Source organism: Sesamum indicum, linkage group LG2 (genome assembly GCF_000512975.1).
Source record: "Sesamum indicum cultivar Zhongzhi No. 13 linkage group LG2, S_indicum_v1.0, whole genome shotgun sequence".
Lineage (NCBI taxonomy): Eukaryota > Viridiplantae > Streptophyta > Magnoliopsida > Lamiales > Pedaliaceae > Sesamum > Sesamum indicum.
Genome location: NC_026146.1, coordinates 6,327,271 through 6,349,799, shown reverse-complemented (window position 1 = coordinate 6,349,799; position 22,529 = coordinate 6,327,271). Strand labels below are relative to the sequence as shown.

At 33.8% G+C, this 22,529-nt stretch overlaps 2 protein-coding genes across 4 annotated transcripts; one reads left to right on the top strand and one right to left on the bottom strand.

Moving 5' to 3' along the window:
• Positions 3,083-6,908, bottom strand: LOC105155497 (ferruginol synthase-like). The gene is made up of 2 exons (XM_011071375.2): positions 5,996-6,908; positions 3,083-3,764 (listed from the first exon to the last, which is right to left on the bottom strand). The coding sequence occupies exons 1-2, from the start codon at positions 6,896-6,898 to the stop codon at positions 3,153-3,155; spliced, it is 1,515 nt and encodes a 504-aa protein (XP_011069677.1). The 5' UTR covers positions 6,899-6,908; the 3' UTR covers positions 3,083-3,152.
• LOC105155485 (50S ribosomal protein L4) lies at positions 10,940-16,004 on the top strand. 3 transcript variants are annotated; one of them, XM_011071365.2, is made up of 9 exons: positions 10,940-11,095; positions 11,237-11,371; positions 11,755-11,816; positions 11,949-12,069; positions 12,821-12,969; positions 13,207-13,314; positions 13,406-13,525; positions 14,570-14,743; positions 15,667-16,004. In XM_011071365.2, exons 2-9 carry the CDS (start codon positions 11,290-11,292, stop codon positions 15,766-15,768), a joined length of 918 nt encoding a protein of 305 aa, XP_011069667.1. In that variant the 5' UTR covers positions 10,940-11,095; positions 11,237-11,289; the 3' UTR covers positions 15,769-16,004. The 3 variants fall into 3 exon arrangements, with proteins under 3 accessions (XP_011069667.1, XP_011069669.1, XP_011069668.1); XM_011071367.2 differs by having other exon boundaries at positions 10,961-11,095; positions 11,262-11,371; XM_011071366.2 differs by having other exon boundaries at positions 10,983-11,095; positions 11,189-11,371.

Here is a 22,529-nt window from a genome sequence, read left to right as displayed (position 1 = left end):
TTTAACTGCTGCACACCTTATTAATATGTCTCCCTCTGTGCCATTACTTGGAAAAACTCCTGATTTCATGTGGAATGAAAAAATACCTGATTTATCATCTTTACGTGTATTCGGTTGTGCTGCATTTGTTCTTCAAGATTCTGATAAACTTGATCCTAAATCTCTTAAGTTTGTTTTTATTGGTTATCCTGAGGGTATTAAAGGATATAGACTTTGGGTTAGGAGTCAACCAGGGTTTAAAGTTTTAATTAGCCGGAATGTCACTTTTAATGAGAATGAAATGCCATGTCTAGAGAAGACACAACCTATAGAGAAGGAATCAACCTTTAATAAAGTCAATTTAGAGGATAACCAAGAAGGGGAGGAATTAGGGATTAATCAGAATCAGGAACAATTAGGAGAAAATGAACAACTAGGAAACAATCAAGAAGTAGAATATTCAGAAATCCAGAACCCCCTAGACAACTATCTACTCACTAGAGATAGAGATAGAAGACAACCAAGAATACCGACTAAGCTTAGGGACTTTCACACAAGTTTTAATACCGAGCCTATAGAACCTTCTAGTATCGAAGAAGCCTTAAAATCAGAAAAATGGCTTAGTGCTATGAAAGAGGAAATGAAATCCTTAAAAGACAATAAAACATGGGTTCTTGTCCCTAAACCAAAAAGTGCCTCTATTGTTGATTGCAAGTGGTTATTCAAGATAAAACAGGAAAACCCTATCAAATACAAGGCTAGATTAGTTGCCAAAGGATTAACACAAAAAGAAGGTATAGATTATAATGAAATCCTTTCACCTGTTGTTAAATACACCACTGTCCGCATAATACTTGCTCTTACTGCACACTATGAGTGGGAATTAAAACAAATGGATGTTAAAACTGCCTTTTTACATGGTGATCTGGATGAAAACATTTACATGCATCAACCACTTGGTTTTACTGATATCTCTAAACCTGATTATGTGTGTTTGCTGAAAAAAATCACTCTATGGTCTGAAACAATCCCCTCGTCAATGGAATAAAAAATTTGATGAATTCATGCTATCTCTAAAATTCACTAGAAGTCAATATGATCATTGTCTTTATTTCAAGCATGTGCATGATTCCCCAATATTTTTGGTATTATATGTCGATGATATGTTAATTGCTAGTCCTAGTTTACATTTCATATCTACCTTACAAAAGGATTTATGTAAAGCTTTTGAGATGAAAGATCTTGGCAATACTAAACAGATTCTTGGTATGAATATTACTAGGGATAGAAAACAGTTTCTTATTTCTCTGAATCAAAGATCATACCTTCTAAATGTTCTTAAAAAATTTTCTATGGAAAATGCAAAACCCACCTCTGTGCCTTTGGCAGCTCATTTTCAATTAAGTAAAGAGCAATGCCCCAAAACTGTTTCTGAAATACGAAAAATGGACAATGTTCCTTATTCGAATCTGATTGGTTCCATTATGTTCCTAATGGTGTGTACTAGACCTGAATTAGCCTACTCTATTAGCTGTCTTAGTCGTTTTATGTCCAACCCCGGCCCCCCACATTGGGAAGCTTTGAAATGGTTACTTAGATACTTACGTGGGTCTGATAATATTGGAATCAATTTCTCTAAATATTCAAATGATACTCGTCTTGTTGGTTATGTAGATTTGAATTATGCAAACGATAGAGATAGTCGTAAATCCACATCATCTTATGTTTTCACTTTTTGTGATTCATGCATTAGTTGAAAATCCCAACTACAACACATTGTTGCATTATCAACTACTGAAGCTGAATATATTGCTACTACTGAAGCCTTCAAAGAGGCCTTATGGCTTGATGGACTCATAAAAGAAATTGGTTTCTCAAAAGAAAAACTTGTTATCTTCTCTGATAGTCAATCCTCCATTCAACTGTGCAAAAATCCCGTTTTTCATGATAGGACTAAACATATAGATGTAAGGTTTCATTTCATTAGAGATATAGTAGGGAGAGATGTAATCAAACTTGAAAAAATCAGCTCTGAAGAAAATCCTGCCGATATGGGCACCAAATGCTTGCCTTCGGAGAAATTCTGTAAGTGTTTAAAATTACTACATGTAAATCCTGACTAAATTCTGTTGCCTATAGTTTTGTGCTGCAGGTACACCCATGGAGTATTTGTTTTTGGCAATGATGAAAAAGACCAGATCCAACACCCCTGACCTACCCATCGGATATTTGGTCCACGGTGGGGTATGTTATATGTATGGCCCAAAACCCGGAGCCCAAACTTACAAGCCCACAACCCACCTGGAGGCCCACCCGACTACCCGATCCAACCCGACTACCCGACCCGGTTAGACCTACTTAAATACTCCCCTCTTTCTAAACCCTAATCAGATATCCGTCTCTCTCCCCTCACTCCTCTCTTCACCCGCCGACTCACCTTCTCTCTCTCTCACTCGCCGACTACCGTATGGTAGTTAGAATCGCCACCGTCCGGCGGTTTTCTGAAGCCAATCTAATGGCTTCAAGAAAACCCCCAAACGGTTGTGTTCCTTCGGCAGTTACTTGAGACTTTATAAAAGGGGGCTTTCTTTCCCTGCTCCGCGCGCGAACTGAAATCTGTTTTCTGATACTCTCCTCCGATAAATCTCTGTGATTTCCACTGTGTGTTTTTCGGGTGTTTATATCGGGTCTGTGTGACTCGAGTTCTTGGGTAGTTCGGGAGGTGCAACCGTGGGTTTGTGAGGGTTGTTTTTTGGGAACGGTACTTTGTGGTGACCGCGTCCCTTTTTCATTTGGATCTGGCTTAAAACCTGAGCCACTTTCAAACAGTTGCTTTTATCTTTCTTTCCATTGTATCCTTTACATTTCTGCAAGTTTTATACGGGTTGTAATTTTAAGGAGTTTATACTCCACATTTGATGTAATAGTTGTTAGGGTTTCTCTGTGAAATGAAGAGTACCACTGGAGGGTTATTCCCTACAGTGGTATCAGAGCTTTAAATGGGTATAAATTGCTATATTTTTTTCATAGAGGGTAATGTGTTCATTTTCAATAGCATAGGAGGTAAATTGCTATTCACTCTATGATGCGCACTATATATATGTTCACTGTGCTTTGAATTGCTATATGTTGATTTATGGGTAACATGATCTCAGCATGAACAAAACTCAAATTCAGGCTTCATTTCTTGTTGGGATGGCCTTTAGGGGCACTGCCTTCCGTAAAGAGAGCTCAAACTTGTCACTTATGTCCACTTCTTCTACTTTCATTCCTCCTTCGAATTTCCAATCGTAGATATGAATCAACGAAGCAACCATGAGATGCACGATCCGGTGAGCCAACGGCATTCCAGGGCACATTCTCCGTCCTGAACCAAAGGGAATAAGCTCAAAATCTCGGCCCTTGTAGTCTTTCTGATGGTCAAGAAATCTTTCAGGCTCGAACGAATCTGGCCTCGACCATACATTAGGATCTTTACAAATAGCCCACACATTGACAAGTATCTGTGCGTCTTTCGGGATCATGTAGCCGTTGATTTCTACATCAGTTTCTGCCTTGTGTGGGACTAGAAACCGAGCAGAAGGATGACATCTTAAGGTTTCTTTGATCACTGCCTGCAAGTAGGAGAGGCTTGATATGTCTGATTCTTTGACCTGCTTATTTTCACCAACGACGTTCCTCAGCTCGTTTTTAGCCTTTGACAATACACGCGGATTGCGTAGTAATTCTGTCATCGCCCATTCCACCGTGACCGTTGTCGTTTCCACTCCCGCAGCAAAGAAGTCCTGACATTGGATACGGTTAGCAGCTCTTGCATTGCATCTATTTTTTCCACTCGAATTTTGGCCATGAAAAGGAGATGAAGTACTTGAAAATTAAAGCATGATAAAACCCACTCAATGTTTGGTTTTGTATTTTTACACCTTATATGCGTGTTTTTCTGTTTTTCAACTTTCTATATATAATATATATATATTTATATATATACATAATATAAAACAGACATAATTTGACAATAAATAGTATTTTTTGTGTCCCAGAAGTACAACATTAAACATAAAATATTTATATTTATACATATTTATATATAAAAATATATGATTTGACAATGAACAGTAATTTTTGTCTCCCAAATCCCAACATCAAACCTACACCACTTATTTTAAAATATTTTAAAATTTTTCCAAAACACAAATCCAAACATATCATCTATTTCCAACATACACTCACTTATCTCTATTTTTCTCTCTATTTCCAAAACACAAAATAAAACAACTAAAACACAAATTCAAACACAATGGAAGTTTTTCTGTTTTAGGAAAAAATGCAATTTTAGTCATGTAATTTATAGGGTGGCAATTTTGATCCTACACAAATTTATTTTTGCAATTTAGTCTTGTAATTTTAAGAATTTGACCAGATGGCCAGAAAAATGCATTTGACTTGCACATGGCTCAATTAAATTGTACTTTTAGTCCTGTAACTTAGATAGCGTTGGCATTTTTAGTCTTACAACTTGAAAGAGTTGGTATTTTTTGTCCTTAATGAATTTATTTATAGGACTAAAGTTGCAATTCGGTCAAAGTGGCCGAAAAATGACTAAAATTGCCAATATTATAAGTTAGGAGACTAAATTACGAAAATCAGTTTATACAAGATTAAAAATACCAACCCCTAAATTACAAAATTAAAATTGCAATTTTTTGTTTTCTTTTAACACCTAAAACATGAAGTTGTGTCACCTCGAACTGAGAAAAATTCAAGATCAAGCCACCCAGAAACCATCCTATTACTTAATACACTAATGTTCAGGAACGGATCTTAAAATAAAAGTTTCACGGACCGAAAAATTATAGTTATGAATTGGATTCACATTGCCACATTATTGGGATAATTAAAATAATAATTAGGGGGCCGGGCAATATAAAAATATTAAAAATTTTGTGTAAGTTTTTAATCAAAATTACAAAAATTGGGGTATAATATATGAAAAAAAATTAAAATTTATGTATATTTTTTATAAAAAAATTGAATGATTATTAGACCCTCTATGATTATGAGAAATCGCACTTTCCCTAAAAAAGAGTTTCAAATTATACTTAAATTTCATTGAAAATTATCCATTTATAATTGACCCCCTTTCGTTAGGATTTATATAATAAAAATATTAACGTCAATAATTTTTTTTATATAAACTTACAATTTTACCCTTCATTAAACACTCATATAGTATTGTTTTATACTTGTAAAGGCGTAAATATAAATATTTATAAAGTCAAAAGTGTGTAATTACAACAAAATATTTTTTTTAAATTATAGTAATTGAATAAAAATTAGTCGTTGATGAACCAAAAAAAAAAATCAATTTTTAGTGGTTTTTTTTTTTACTTTCTATATATGGGTTGATATGACATCACTAGAACATCTATTTTCTTGAAAATGTGTTTGTGTTGCCTTGTTCAAGTACACAAGAAACAAATTCAACAATGGTGTACCCCTCACCTATATATAGAAATTAAAAGATTACAAAAAATAAACTAAATTTTTCATTTTTAGACAACTACTTTTTATCCAATAATGACTATAATTTAGAAATAATATTTTACTATAATTACACCCTTTTACTTTACATATATTAAAAATTTGTCCCTTACAAATATATTACTAAAAGAATATATTGAATGAGGCGTAAAATTAAAAGTTTATGTAATATTTTTTTGTTCACATCAAATATTTTTCATGCAAACCCCAATAAAATTGGGTCAATTGTAAACAGGGAGATATAAGCGTAATTTTAAAATTTTTGGAAAAAATATCATTTCACATTTTTTAAGTGTAATTAATCCAAAAAAGTACAATATTTTAGAGTGCCAATATATAAAGAAAAACTAAATTTTATGCATAATTTTGAAAAAAGTTACAAAAATGGAGGCCCCCCTAAATCCGTCCTTGCTAATGCAGATCACATACAGAAAGAAAAGAAATAATCAAATTGATCTGTTCGAAGTTCACCTACCAGAAGTAAATGTTTGATTTCACTGCTGCTGAAGTCATAATCACTTCCCTGGCTGATATCAAGGAGTGCTTCTAGCAAATCTTTTTCCACTGGAGACCCAAAGTGAGTACCTCTCGCTTGCAGTCTTCGAGCGATTACACTTTCAATTATACCAAACAATTTAGAAAAATAAAACTTCGACTGCCGCCTAATACCCTGTGGATCGATCATCTTCAGCCAAGGCACATAGTCTGCAATATTAGGAGCTGCTGCGCTCTTCGCCACGCCAGTAATAGTTTCCTTGAACTCCTGAGCAGAACCCGAATCAAATCCTGTAAAATCAACTGAAAACAGCGTTGCTGACATGAGATTAAGGGAGGTTACGTAGACAGCTTCACCAATATCCATAACCCGACGGCTAAGACAACATTCATGCACATAGTCAAGCAGTTCTCGCAGTTTTTCCTGCCGCAGGCCTTGGCTGGAATCAAGCCGGCTTATGGAAAACATGTGCTCTTTGCTTATTTTCCTCAGCACCCTCCATTTCTTCCCGGCTGGTAACCAGGCTATCGACATCTTGTGGTGGTCGAGCGTTTGTGCGGAAACAGGGACGGCACGGCCCGAACAGGCTTTATCATGCTTGTGCAGTATTTCCTTCGCCATTTCGGGTGAGGACACAACAATTGTGTCTATGGTTCCGAGCTTGAGATGCATCAAAGGGCCATAAGTCTTGGAGAGCTTGGCAAGAGACTCGTGCGGTTTCTGGCCGAGATGGAGAAAGTTTCCGATAATCGGAAACGGGCGAGGCCCCGGAGGCAGCTTGCCCGATGCTGATCCTGTCCGCCTGGAATTTAAACTTTTTAGGATGTGAAACCATGTCAAGATGACAAAACATAGAACTGAGACAACTGCTGCAGAATACATGGATTTATTTCTCCCCCTTCACTCTACAAATTCAAATGTCAAAACACAGACCAGGGTTTTCTGTCAACGTTGTTTGATTGTAGAACTTCTCTCAAGACTTCCATGAGATATATATATATATATATATATATATATGTAGAAAAGTAAAATTTCATGCCAACGATAACAAGTGTACGTAAAATGATATATTAACTATCAATTATATTTTTTTTATTTATATTTTGGAACTTTTTAAATTAATTTAATTGATATTTTAATATATATTTCGTCATCAAATCAACGGCCAACATATGTCAAATTGAAGTACTTCGACTTATAAAATAATGCTTTGCAGCCAAAGATTCTAGCCAATCAGACTCGGATCAACTGCATGTACACTCCAATCAAATCAAGACAAATAATTTGATATTTACCCCTTTAAAAAGATACAAATATTACAGAGATAATGTTAAAATAACCAATTATGTCTTGCCAAATATTTGATGTTTTTATCTCTTTAAATTAATTTATAAAGAGATAATACACAAGGTGTTCACGTGCATCATAACTCTATATCTTTAACACTTATATAAAGTTGAGTTCAAGATATTCAAAGGTGTTCGAGATTGATTCTTTCGTCGAAGGTGCGTCACAAGTTGTAATATTCAATTCGCAATTACAGGTGCTAAACCCTCGAATTTACGTATAAATATCCAAATATATTTTCAAGAAGATCCAAGTGGCAAATCCACTTCCAGATCCTCAAATTCAAAGTTAAGACTATAGCGTTTAATTCGCGATTACTGGCGTAAGCCCTCGAATTAACGTTATACAAATTCTAACCAAGTTAAAAGGGTAATCTACAAAAAGATTTTATCTTTGAATTTATCAACTAAATTCTTGAAGAAAAGAATCGGAGAATTAAACAGTAATAATACCCACATATACCCTCAAATATATATGTTTTATTTGTCTTTTAATTTTCAGAAACAATAAAATTAACACTCACGTTGTACTTTGAAGTATTGAAAAGCGGTCAGCAAATGGTGGTCAAAGGTTCATATAGCAGCAGCAACAAAAGAAGAAGAAATGGACAAGGAGGAAGAGAAGAGAAAGAGAAGGATCAAGAGGGAAGAGGGCTCTTTAATTAGATGACGGCGGGGAAGGAGCTATCGGCAATAATATCGTTTCACATCGCTCAACATCACATGGTCTATTCAGATTTTATTGGATGAATACAAAAACGTACATCAAAAGAAGCTAAAAACTCATACATGATGTGTTAGCTTTATTCTTAAAGTTAAGGCTGGGATTCAACCAACAAATTCGAGGTTACGGGTTCGTGTTTTATCGAACGTGTGTGGATATATGTTTCACTTTATATTTTATTGCTATTATATATTAGTTATATTGATATATTGATTGAATCGATGTAATTTATTATTGTTTTTAGTCATATTGATGTATCAGAGGGATAATTATAGTTTTAGTCCTCACATGTTGCTATTAATTTATTTTCAGTCCCTAAACATATTGAACTTCTATTTTAGTCCTTCAACTTTTAAAATATTAATAGTTTCGATCCTTATGTCTACTTAATGACCATTTTGTCCTTTTAAAGAAAATATATATTCCAATTATCTTTTCCCTATGCTCTTGATGAGGCCAAACATGCTTTCAGAAATAAACTTAAGCCTTCATAAATTCATACATTTCTTTGACCGTCTTGTTTTCAGGTATTCCGAGTCCTCGATTTTATAGATTTTCTCCAACCATACTATCGCAGTAGATGGTTCTTTGAACTGAATATATATATAGGTCATATTGTCTAAAAATTTAATTTTAGGGAATATTTTCTACATCTATTAGTTTAAACGAGTAAATATTATATCAAGAATGGTTTAGGGGTAAAGTGTATTTACCCTATAATCTTTTAAGAATTTATTAGAGTGGTTGAACTCTAATAGTTGCTAGAAACTAATTACTTGCCTGCATTTCAATTAAGAAAATGGTTGGTGTAGAAGATTCTATATATGTGCATAATTTTCATAAAATATTTATAAAATATTTTTTTAATCAAATTATATAATTTTTATAAACTTATAAATTACTTAACATATATATAAGATAAAAATGAATGAGAAAAAAAATATTAAAAGGTAGTTACAAAAAATCATGATGAGTGGGATAATTAAAAATGATCATTTATATTTAAAATAATAAAAAAATTAAATTAGTTTTGAAATTTAGTTCCATAAATTTAAAATTTTGACAATTTTATTCTTTTTCCATTAAATTAGTCGAAAATTTACATATGACTTGCACATAATTTATTTAAATTATAATTTTAGTCCTATAACTTAGGGAGCATTGACATTTTTAGTTTTGTAACTTAATAGAGTTGACATTTTTTATTCTATACAAATTGATTTGCTGGATCAGAATTGCAATTTAATTTAATTATGTGCATGTCACATGTAATTTTTTGATCAAATTAGTCGAAAAATGACTAAAATTGCCAAAATTATAAAATTATAGGATTAAATAGCAAAGATCAATTCCTATAGTACAAAAAATGCTACCCCTTCTAAAATACAGGACTAAAATCACAATTTTTCACCAACGTTAATTAGCCTAGTACCCTTAAGCAAACTCAACTGTTAATTATATTAACATACTTTTCCAATGTCAGTATTAAAATTAAATAAAAATTTAATTTTACTCTTGAGTTAGATTAATTTAAATGTTGATAATTATATAAACCTCCCCAAATGTTTGAACTAAATGCATACACACATATTCTAAAAATTTTAAAATTATATATACCTTCACTAATATTTATTATCATCCGACAAGTAATTTTAACCTTTTATCCTATCCACATCATTATTTTAGTATATTCATAAATTTTAAATTAATTATTAGTCTAAATTTATAAATATTTATACAAACTCATTTAAAATTTATCTGATTTATATTTATCTTAAAAACCGTGATAAAAAAACGTGAGAAGTATATATAGCTTATAAAAATTTTAAGCTCATATATCATAAAATTAATAAGTATATTTTAAATATTTAAATCAAAATTAATTTGAATTTTATTAAAAAAATTATATTTTTGGTCCCATATAATAGAGAGTGTTGCATTTTTAGTCCAATAATTTACGAATTTAGTGCATTGATCCCATAGGCTAAACAATTATAGCATTTGGTGCAAAAAATGCTATAATTTTTTATCCTATGAAACCAAATATGCCATATTCTAAGTATAATATTATAAACTTAAATTGAATCCAAAATATTTAATCATGTCTGTGGTAAAAAATCCTTTCCAATATGTAATATTTTTTTAGTATTTTATTTTAATAAATATTAAATTATAGGGATCTGGTTATAAAATAAAAAAATTTGAAGAGAGAATTATAAAATGACTATCTTAGAAAATGTGTCTATAATTTAATTATATGTATATAATATATATATATATATATATGTATCTTAAGAGAGGTTGACGTAACTTATAATGAAAGATAAATGAGTGATTTTATCGCAAACATATCACTATGTTTGGTTTCATTTTTAACTTGTTTTGATATGTTTTGTGGAGATAGAGAAAGAAAAACAAAGATAAATAAATATGTGTTAGAGATAGTGTGTATGTTTGGATTTATTTTTGGAGATAATATAAAATAAGTATGGTATGTTTGATGTTGTTTAGTAGGAGACAAAAACTACTGTTCATTGTCAAATCATGTCTCTTTTATATATATTTATATATATGTATGTGTATATATATAATTTTTTTAGTTGAAGGGCCTATAATTAGTGTAAACTTATTTTGATAAAAAACAAATGAAACACTGTTGCAAAACATCTCAAAACACCACCAAAACTTTCAAAACAAATCAAGTCAAACATTATCCATGTTTTAGCCCATCTCAAAAATAAAGTAAAATTGAAACCAGACACTATGTCAACATCCGTTAGTATAAGGAAAGATGGATATCATTTTTTAAACTCGAGGGGGTTTAAGTGTAGATAGATGAAACCTAAAGGGAGGGCGAGCAATTGTGACTTAAAATTTCACATTCCAACCCGACCCGCACCCGTCAAAACCGCAAAAGGGTTTATGCAAGGGTTTCGTTTTGGGATTTGCAGCAAATATTTCCCCCCTGCACTCTCCATTTCTACTCCGTACTCGATCTGTCTATTGCAGGTATCATTATGGATCAATTGAGTGTCTAGGGCGCTCACTTTTGGTTAACCATTACTTGTCTCACTTTGTTTCTCATTTTTTCTTTTCCTGAAGCTGAATGAGTATGAGAAAATGAAGTATGTGACTTTTAATTGATTGTAGCTGGAATATTGTTCCCGGATTTTAGATACCTGTTCTTGCCTGCTGCATTGGCGATGGCATTGTCGATTTCAAGGAGAGTATTGCGTGCCTTAGGCTCCTCTGATTTTTCATCGCTACCATTTTCTCTGTCCAACGGTAGGCCATTTTCGCAAGTGCCCTTTTGCTTGGGGAAAAATTGACTTTATTTTACGTGTGTCTTTGTGTTCTTATTTTATTTTATTTTAAAATTTTTCTGAGCTTGTTTGTTTCGTCAGTGGTTATTAGTTATTGCTTCCTAATTTAAGGTCAGCTTTTATTGTTGTGTTATCTTTCTCCTGAGGTTTCTTGAGAAAAAGAACCTTGGGATAATGCACATCTTTTTCGGTTATGTTTTCCTTTTCTTGTTGAATCCATTCAGTTTTTCTTTTTACTTGATGATTAATAGTCAGTTTGTACTGCTGGGCGACCTTAATTTTGTTTCTGTGTTTTTCTGATGTTTTCCTTTTTCTTCCATTTGTTTGCAATGAAATTTTGAGCAGCACTCCATGGTCATGGTTTTACGGATAGCTCATCTTCAAAGCAATCTTCTGTACTTAGAAAGGTAGATTTTTAGTGTACAACAGACACCTGTTTGTTCTTTGGAATTGCATGAATTTATGTTACAACAATAAAATTTTGTGTTGCCTTGTTACGTTCAGTCAATTGAATCCTACATGAAGTGTTTCTGTATCAGGCGCCCTTTGATGCTTACCGAAGGTTTTCTACTACCATTTTGACCCCTGATTCCAGTGAAGGCTCATTTCCCTCACATTTGTTATCCTCTAAACGTGTGCTGACTCCTGACCGGGAAATAGGTACAATGTCTTAAGATTTAGCTCCTTGTAGATATCCTTATTCTAATGTTGGAACACGATTATGGTTGGAGTTTATCCTTTTTGTATGTGTCTTTATTTATTCTGGTGCTATTTGGCAACATGTTAGCAGATTCAAGTGGTTTCTTTAATTTCTAAGAATGTCCCTTCACTTGTGACTAAGTGACCGGTGATTCAAGTCAAAGTAGATTAATGGGAGACTTCAATTTTCAGTGATATGCATTTCTTGATTGGATCAATATAGAAAGCTATTTGCATCATAATCCTAGGGAGCCAGGAGAACAATGACTCAGTTATAAACAAGATATTGATATCTCAGAAGGCTTGCGTGCCTAATGAGGTTGGCTAATGAAGTACCTTATCCATATTCATACTATTTCTGCAAATGAATGCTTTCAGAGTTTGAATTTTCTTGGCGAACAAGTGCAGAAGTGAAATCCACTGGATGAATGTGACCCCTGCTACTTTTTAGTTGATATCTTTAGATTGACAGATTGTATTGTTTAGTGGATTCTCTCTCTCTCTCTCTCTTTTCTTAAGATGGTTTACTACTTTACTTTATCTCCTGTCTTAGTTTCTTCAAACTAGTAACTCCCTGTTACAAAAGAGAGAAAAGCTTTAAGAAAATAATATAAAATTAATAGCATTCTTCTTAGGACACTATTTGGCTTTTTCATGTTTAGCTGTAATGCACTCTGGAACTGTCTGGTTCATTTTTGTATTGATGTTGTAGGTCTCTATCAGGACCTGGTGATTCCTGTTACAAATTTTCACAATGAAGATAAGGGTTTTATGGTATTGGCTGGTGATGTTTTTGATGTACCAATTAGGAAGGATATTATTCATCGTGTCGTAAGATGGCAGCTCGCTAAACGGCAACAGGTGTGAGATTTTCTATCTTGTTGGTCAATGGGCATTTACAAAAATGATGCAACAGTTTTCTTTTTGTTTTGGGCATGTGGATTGGGGTGGAAACCAGTATGTCTTTCTTGTTGGTCCATGTCGCCTGTAGGAGGCCATAAAGAGCCTTTTACTTCTCTCCACAATTCTCTTTTCCATTATTGTACTATTTTGGGTGGCCATACTGGTATTACTTCTTACATTTGTGCTATCTTTCAGGGGACTCATTCAACCAAAACTATTAGTGAGGTTAGTGGGACTGGTAGAAAACCTTGGCGGCAGAAGGGTACTGGTCGAGCAAGGCATGGAACATTGCGTGGTCCACAGGTGAGTTCATTTTGCTTGTCGGATTTTGATGGTTTGTTCTTGATTGAGAGGCTTTTGAAAGAGCATAACAGATGTCTTTCATGGTCAACAGTTTAGGGGCGGTGCTACCATGCATGGTCCAAAGCCACGAAGTCATGCTATCAAGCTAAACAAAAAGGTCCGCCGGCTAGGGTTGAAGATTGCACTTTCAGCCCGGGCAGCAGAAGGAAAGGCAAGTACAGTCCTTTTGGAATGAGTAATACGAAGTTACGAGTGGGTGCTTTAGAATCTAGGTTTATGTTCAACAGTTCTGCTGAATCTAGAAAGCAGTAATACTAGTGCAAGCTTATCAAGCTTACATTGCGTATGTATATCTACAAAGCTGAACATTAAAGACTTTGGAGCCATTATTTGCACTCCTGACTAGTGGCCTCACACTTGCCACATTTGGAAATTATGGAGTAGTTGGAACTCTCGCTGGGCAAACAGTCCAGTTTGTACATTAGAAGGTTCGACAACCTTATCAGAGTTGAAACTACTATATTTGGAGACAACTGTCCATCCTTCTCTGTCCATTGCTTTACATCCACACTCCTAGACTTTGTACATTTGCCTTCATAATTTTTTTATACTTTGAAAAGCCTGGAAAATACAATAGACACCACCATCATTCAAGTAGCACCAATCATCTCCTTCAGCTAATTCTGCAGTATATCCTCCATAAGAAAGCGTCATTGACTTTATCAGAATGAAAACTTTCAACCAAATAGTAATGTACGTCTCTGTGTAAAGCAAAATCATCCCAACCACGGATGGTTAGCAAAATCTTCCTCTGTGGAAAGCAGAATCATTCCAGGTCGCTGCTGGCAATGGGAGATGTCACAGGAAGTGGGTTGAAAGTCCTTTTTTCAAGTTTGCTGTCTAGATTTGCTATGGGGATCAGTTGGTTAACTTGTACACTATATACGTCCTCCATTATCAAGAGCTCTGTTGGTGTTTCATACTCTCAAACTCCAAGCACCATGATCTCGAGTTTTTTATGTTACTGCTCATACTTACCAATGTGGTGGTGTCTAGGGTTCTTTCCCTCTATTTTAACTGCTTGCGCTACTGTTTAACCAAATATGATGTCTTCTTTTCTTAGTCCAATCTTGTCATTGTCACAGTTTCTCATAAAGTTTCTTGTTCTCTATTTTGTATAATGATTTTATCCTTTACCATGCTTGCATGTGCATCATGCTGTCAGTCTAATTAAAATATTATGCTGAATATACAGCTCACAGTTTTTGAGGATTTAGAAGTTCCTTCACACAAGACGAAGAACATTGTGAACTATGTCCATCAAATGGAGAATACTAAGAAACTTCTGCTGGTTGATGGTGGTCCAATTAATGAAAAGCTGAAGTTGGCTACTCAGAATCTGCACTATGTAAATGTACTCCCTTCAATTGTAAGTCTCAAACTTTTCTTTGTTTTAAGTTTCTGCATGCAGGTGCATATGCGCAGGACGAGTTTTTGGTGCTTTAATTCAAAACCACCTGCATGGGTTTTTCTGTGTTCCTTTTTCCCTTTTGGACAAGGTAAGTATTCCAGTTTCTGGTACCAATGGGTTCAGCACCTACACAGCAGATGAATAGAAGATGTAAAAGAACCATGAAAAGCATTGTGTGGTCCAAAAGCAATGAGAATGCAGTAACCCTTTCTTCTCAGTAATCTTTGGTCCCGTAAAGGCTGAGAACACAAAAGCTCTTTGTCTGCAGCTATGACTCCTTATTTGTCTTGGTTGTGTGCTTCCTATCCCTTTTTGTTTTTGGGCTTCATGTCCTTGGTACATGAAGGTCCTGGATTTGGGCATTATCTTAGGTTATTATCACGGCTAATAATTGCCTGTCCTTAACTAACATTGAAATGTTATCTAACTACGGTGCAGTTTTAAGTTTTAACTAGTTTGGGTGCAAATATGCTTTTAGTTTGTCTGCACTGTGCTATACTAGAATTTTGTGAGAACATCATTTTATTCCTTAAATATTTTTACTTGTCAGCCTGAGAAGATTATGACACAGGGCTTTGTTTGGTTGAACTGAAACAGATTGGTTTTATATTTATCAGTTAATAAGAGAATTGCTATTAAGTTCATTGCCCACGTTATGTTACTTGAGCCTTTTGACACAAGTGAATTACTGCTTTCTGTTTATAGTTCATGTATTGCTTTCTTTCAAACTAAGGGGTGTAATATAAGGGACACATGTGTGGTTGATGTTCTATAGCATTTTTTTAATGCCTTTCTCCATCTCAGTTTTTGGATGGTTTGGATCTTTTCAGTTTCAGGTTTGTAACAATTGATAATATTTTCTACTATTTTAATGCTTGCAGGGTTTAAATGTTTACAGCATCCTGCTGCATGATACGCTAGTAATGTCACGTGATGCTGTGAATAGAATAGTTGAAAGAATGCATACTCCAATCAATCGCTGATTCAGTTTCTCAATGCCGATTCCCAAACTGAGTTTTGGTAGTTTATCTTGACAAAGTCATAGTCAGAACAATAGTCTGAATGTACTTTTTATGGCAAGAAACACCTGCAACTCTGTTTGCTAGAATTCAGTTTTCAAATGCTGAATTACATTATGAAGAGAGAGCTAAGGCTGGGGTTGTTTGCATCTTCTTGAAGACAATATAGGGACTGCAATTAAGTTCGTTTTCACTGTTTCTTTCTTTCTTTCTTCTCCTTGTTTTTTTTTTTTTTTTTAAATTTTGGTTCCGCATGCAAATTTAGTGCGAACATGTCAAAACTCAATATTATGAGTACCAAATAAATGTTTTGTTAAATTGGAGCTGAATTTTGTCAACTTGTAGCTCTTACAAAACATGTTGATTTGTGCTATTGAAAACAAAAAAATTCCATCCGACCCGATCCACGTTATCTTGACTGATGCCATTGCACTTTCATGTGGATACTATTACTTGCTCAATCAGGAGCTGTGAGTCTATGACAGGCAAGAGAATTATTTTAAGCTATTGATTTGGTCTTGTAGCAGCTCTCTCGCGCTTGCTCATAATGCTCAAAAAAGGGAGAAATCACCAAAAGTTCCCTTTGCTGTGATGTGTGAACTTGGAGTTTAGAGGTAGCTACAAAGCACTGTTGATTCAGGCAAGTTATAAATGCCCATTTAAGAATGACATCATTTATGGCCACCTAAAACTTGTACTCTTACCTTTTGCTTTCTTGTAATGAAATTCAAACATGATACAAAAGTAATTCCATGATTCATGTCTACTTGTTGCTTGATAACACTCTATCAAAATCTGCAGCTGATAGTAATGATGTAGTTTAAAATTTTAAGGGTTGATTAATTTTGCCATCCAAAATTTTTCACTTTGGCATTTAATTGCTTTTTTTTTTTTTGTCAACTTATAGTCAATTTTATTAAATTTTGCACTTTGCCTTTTATAATAGTTTTCAACCAAGTTTTTTATCGAAAATACATTACATGTAGTGCATATGTGATATTTAAGAGTTATGTAATATAATATTATTCAGATACGCATAGAATGTGATGTTTTTTCAATAGAAAAATTAACAAAAAAAAGGTCATATATGGTAAAATGTGAATTTCGCAGAGTTGAAATGGTAAGTTGATAAAAAAAAGATTTCAATGGCAAAATATAAATTTGAGTATAATTCGAATAACAAAATATAATTTACCTAAATTTTAAATTGTATTGCAAGTTAAAAGGGCACATTATTTCAAAACTATTCTTCATGTAGTAGGAAATAAAATCCTAGATTGCAATTAAAGATTCTTGGAGCCTCCCACTCTAGCCCTGAGAGCATCTTGCAAGTGAAGCTCTCAACTCTCAACCACATAAACATAAACACAGCCTGCTAAGGGCAGAAGCATGCAAGGCTGCAATAGGCTAATAAATAGTTATGAAGCCGTTTTGTTTGACAAATTGATTGGGAGGTCGGACCTATACTACATAGCATTCTTGAATCTTAAGCTCGCTTTTGTAATTTAAAACTACCAACTTTCATTTATTGTACTTTCTTAAAAATTTCAAATCTTGCACTGACAATTACTCTGAGGTGTTTGCAGTAATTTTACTTTTATGGTGGAAAGTTGTGAAAAACATTGTAATTTTAATTACAATAAATGTTGAAAGTTTTTGAGAAAGAAAAAGTGGAAAGTGGAACATGTTGAAGTTGGAGTGTTTGAGACAATAACTTAGTATTTACAATTTTAATAATAAGTTGCAAAAATTTTTGTAGGAAAATGCTTACGCTTTAAGTTTAAATCAACTTAATTTAAGCAATTCAAAAATATAAACGATAAAGAAAAACAACTTTTTTGATTTATTTTTTAGTAAAATGTTAATAAATGTTTAAAATAAGCTAGCGCATGCACAACTTAAACCATGCTTCAAAATAATGAAGCCTATATAAGTAATGACAAATAGTATGTAATAGACGAATTTATTACTAGTAACTGAACCGATTTCGAGAATTATTTTTGTAAATATATTATAATATTTTTTTATGTTTATTTATTTTTAAATATATGTTTATTGTTCCTACCCTCAAGCGCACGCTCCTGCAACCCCATACATTCTTGCTCTTATATTTGCAATCCATCCGCTTTTGCTTCTGACCCTAAATAACTTAAGTTCCAATACTCTTATACTATTTCAACGATACGCAAAAGAATTCAAATACATTAAATTCAAATTATCCAAGTCGAGTAATCGACATTCTAGAGAAGGCACATAAGGATAAATGACAACTACGAGTTAGAGTTCTGCCCAATGTGTGGATAGTTTTGTTACTTTATGTGAGTTTATTGCAATTTGTTTCATAATTTTTTATTATATTCATGTATTGATTGAATCAATATATTGCCCAATAATTAATTTATTAAAACGTGATGTAATTATAAAATTACCACTTAAAAAGAAAATAAGAGTTTGTAAAATCATCTATTTCTAAAATGTAGCTTTTACCAATGTTGCAACAATTGTGAAATGGTCCACCTCTACACAAACATCACTTTCTTTGTATTCCAAACAAAATTGTTACCTATGAATCAAAAACTACAACCTGGCACAACTACACCCATACATCATATATTATTGTCCCACTTTCTTGTACTTTAGATGTGTAAGATGGGACATAAGTTTGGTCTCAAGGACATAACAGTCAAAGAAAATTAGAGCAATAATTATGAGAGGACAAATTAATAAAGATATTAATTGGAGAATCGGCAAAATTAAATACCTATGAATCATTACCTGAATAACACCTTCCCCACGATATGGTGTGGCCAAAAGAGCAAATTCGTCAAAATAAGAATAGTACAATATAATACAATTGTCTTCACGTTTCAAGAATTATTATAATAATGTATGTATGTTCGTATTGTTATTAGGTACACAATGTTGGAAAATAGTGAGTGGAAAATTATAAAATAAATTTAATTAATAAATTGATTTTAATTATATTAAATCGTGGCAAGTGTTTGGTTGTGACGTGTGACACATTATAAGTTCGTAATACGTAGATAATGATTGATGGCGCACAATCCTCATCCAACTCTGCAATGTGATTGAATAGGTGTGAGGCACTGAAGTGGTGTGTCCTACTATTGAAATGATGTGTCAATCTTGATGATATGTTATGTTTTTTGAGTGAAATGATGTGTCTCTTCAAATAAAAAGTCACAATCTTTTACAAGCGTATTTTCACTGAACATGTCTATTCAATGACACATTTTCAAATCTATAAATTGGCCACTTCCATTTCATTTCATTCCCTCAATTTGAAGCAATTTAGAACATTTCAAAGTACTTTACAAAATCAACATTTTGACTTTTATTAAGTGAGTTCTAGGATATTTTTTGGTTAGTTACTTCTCAAAATTTGTAGTTCAGTTACTTTGAGATTGTTAAAATCGTTGTATCTTGGGAGACAAATTATTGTCAATGTTAGTATTAGTGCGTGTCGATATTGCCTTAAAGATAAATAGTGAAACTCTAGCCTTGACTTAGCAAAGTAAATATCATTATTTTTATTCCATAACTTAGGCACTGCCACTTTTGGTCCAAATGATTATGAGAGTCTCGTTTTAAGGACCATATCTTCCATTTTGTCTCATTTTTAGTCCTGCCATTAAATAATTGATGGAAATGGCTACATGAGATTCACATGGCCCGTTAAGTGTGCGTTTTGAAGGGAAAAGAGAAATGTGCCTCTAGTAGGAAAATTTTATTTTTGATCCCATATCTTATCCTAGTTCGCTTTTGGTCCCAATGATTATTGGATTATCTTTAAGAATAATAACTTAAGATTTTTCTCACTTTTCATCCTGCCATTAGATATTTGATGGAAACGGCTATGTGAGGGGCATGTTGGAGGGAATGATGGCATGTGAGAAAGCACATGTTTCATTTTCTAGGGGATTATAATTGCAACTATTGGTAAAAGAGGAAAATAACAAAATTAAGTCTGACACTATTTGGGTCCTTCCAAACTCGTGAGAATTAAGCTTCTCAGGCTAAAAATACGAGTTCAATAAGTGATTCAACTACTACAAAAAATCAAGTATCGTATGTTATTATGGTAAAAAAGCATGTATCAGAATCTCGTGGAGAGCTCGAGTTTGAGAAGAAGGTTTTATGCCATGACACTATTGCAAGTGGAAAGACCTACCAATTTGCCCAAGGGCGAAGAAAGTGACATCCTAGGCTCCTAGGCAAGTTGGACAGAATGGAAGAAGAGTTGTCTATATGAGGAAGACCATAATTTCCCTCCAAAACGCCCACTTAACAGCCACATGAGTGTTATGTCGCTATTTTCATTAATTATTTAGTGGCCACGTGGGTACAAAAAATGAGACTCTTGTAATCATTCTCCACTCTGATTTTAATAACAAGATCTCCCTCCATGCCATTTGTAGTCTTTAAACTGAGAATCTCGTTTGCAAGAGTTCTCATTTTTCTCAAACACGCTTTCTACCGTAATAACACATGATGCTTGATTTGAAAATAGTTGAATTACTTGTTGGTGCCATATTTTTAGTGTGAGAAACTCAATTTTCGTGAGTTTGGAAGAACCCAGATGGTGTCAGCACTAACAGCAGGACGAAAAGTGAGAAAAATCTTAAGTTATTGTTTTTAAAGTGATAAGCCAATAATCATTGGGACCAAAAGTAAACAAGGACTAAGTTATGAGACCGAAAAGGGGATTTTTCTATGAGACACACATGCTTCGTTTCCCTCCAGAAAGCGCACTTAATGACAACGTATGCGCCGATTGTTTACTGGCGGGACTAAGAAGAGACAAAATGTAGGATATTATCCTTAAAGTGAGACTTTCATAATTATTTGTGACTAAAAGTGAACCAACCTAAGTTATGGTAAGAAAAAATGAGATTTTTCCACCTATCAAATACACAACTATTGTGTATCCGTTATTTTACAACAAATCTAAGATAATATTGGTTGTGCATAATGGCAACTTAGTTTGTTACTGCTACTCTAATTTTTGCAGTTGTTTAACCTTTTGTGGCACCACTAATTGCTACTCATGTGGAGAGGTAAGAGAAATTTCTCGACAATGATTTTAAGAGATGGCATACAAAATGTTATTCTACCACACTACATTGAACCTTACTGGGCTCTTCAGTAAGGAAGCCCTTGTTGTTTTTTATAGAGAAATTAATGCCCAAAAGATGGCTACATTCGATCCATGGGGACATGGGGATTTTCTATGCAAAACACTATATCATCAACGAGTTGGGTGATATGTTGTACAATATATATAGCTCAGCCAAGACTGCAAAAGATCATTGGGAGTCCTCAGACAAGAAATAGAAACAAAGATTCTGACTTCAAAAAATTCATAGCTAAAAGTTTTTGAAATTCACAATAGTGGATTCCAAAATAGTAATGAGCTAAGTCCAAGAATTCCATCTGATTGTGCATGATTTGCAGCTCAACAAATCCTCCTAGGTAGCTGTTATGATTTAGAAGTTACCATCTATGTGAAAGGATTTCAAGAATTACGTAAAGCATAAGTGGGAGGAAATAGGGCTTGAGGATTTGATCGTCACACTAAAGATTGAAGAGGACAATCAATTATCTAATGTAAATTCCAAGAAAATCAAGAAAAAAGCTAAGACAAATTTAATGGAATCAAGTGCAAATAATAGCGAGAAAAGAAAGTGTACTGGTGATAAGCCGAAAAATAAAAAGGCTGAAGAAGCTTAAAGGGAGTTGCTACAATTATGCTAAGCCTAATTGCAGGGCCAAGAACGACCAACTCCAAAAAAAAAAAATCAATTCTTGACCTATAGATTTGGCATAATTCAATCTCTATATCGTAGTGTTTGAAGCCAACTTGGCGGACGACCCAAAGAGTGGTGGATTGACACTAGCATTACACACCATATTTGTTCTGACAATGAGATGTTCTCAACTACACCAATTATGGGAGGAAGCTGTTTATGGAGAATTCAGTAACCATAGTTTGGCTTGAAAAGATACTAAAAATGCTCGAGGGAATGAAACTCACTTTGATTAATGTGTTGCACGTTCTAGGTAGACCTGAATGATCAGGTGGGGAAGATGCCTTTCCTTTAAGGACTCACCTCCTATTGTTGTTGGTGAAGAGAGTTTTGCCCCCTTTAAAGTGGATGGAACTAAGTTTGCAGCAGAATCTTCTTCAGCTGGTAAATGAATTTACCTTTCCCATGCAATGAAAATAATTTATTATCAAAGAACAATCTGTTACCTCCGGTGTGAGGTTGAATTACTCGAATGTGGACCTAAATATTTGATACTTATTTGGCATGAGGGTGCCTTGAGTTCTAGTTTTCCTCCAAACCCCCCACTTCTTTGGATGGTTTTTTTTATGAATCTACCTTACTATTTCTGCTTTATCGTCGTATTGTTTTGCTGATGTGTTTTGATTATTTTCTGCATAAATATGGGTGGCGACTAGTAGGCTTTCTCAACTTTTCCTACAGGGGGTACGAAGTAATAGCAGGATATTGGAATATCCCGGTACTTTACTAGGAATACATTTAACTTTTTGTAGGTAGTTAGTTGGACTTGGAATCTTACTAAATATTAAGTTGAATATATCCATCATGTATACAAGTATACTCCTCTTTAGAGTATATTTGATGCTTATTTGGCACAAGATTCCTTGGATTCTAGTTCCCCCCCCCCCCCCCCCCTTT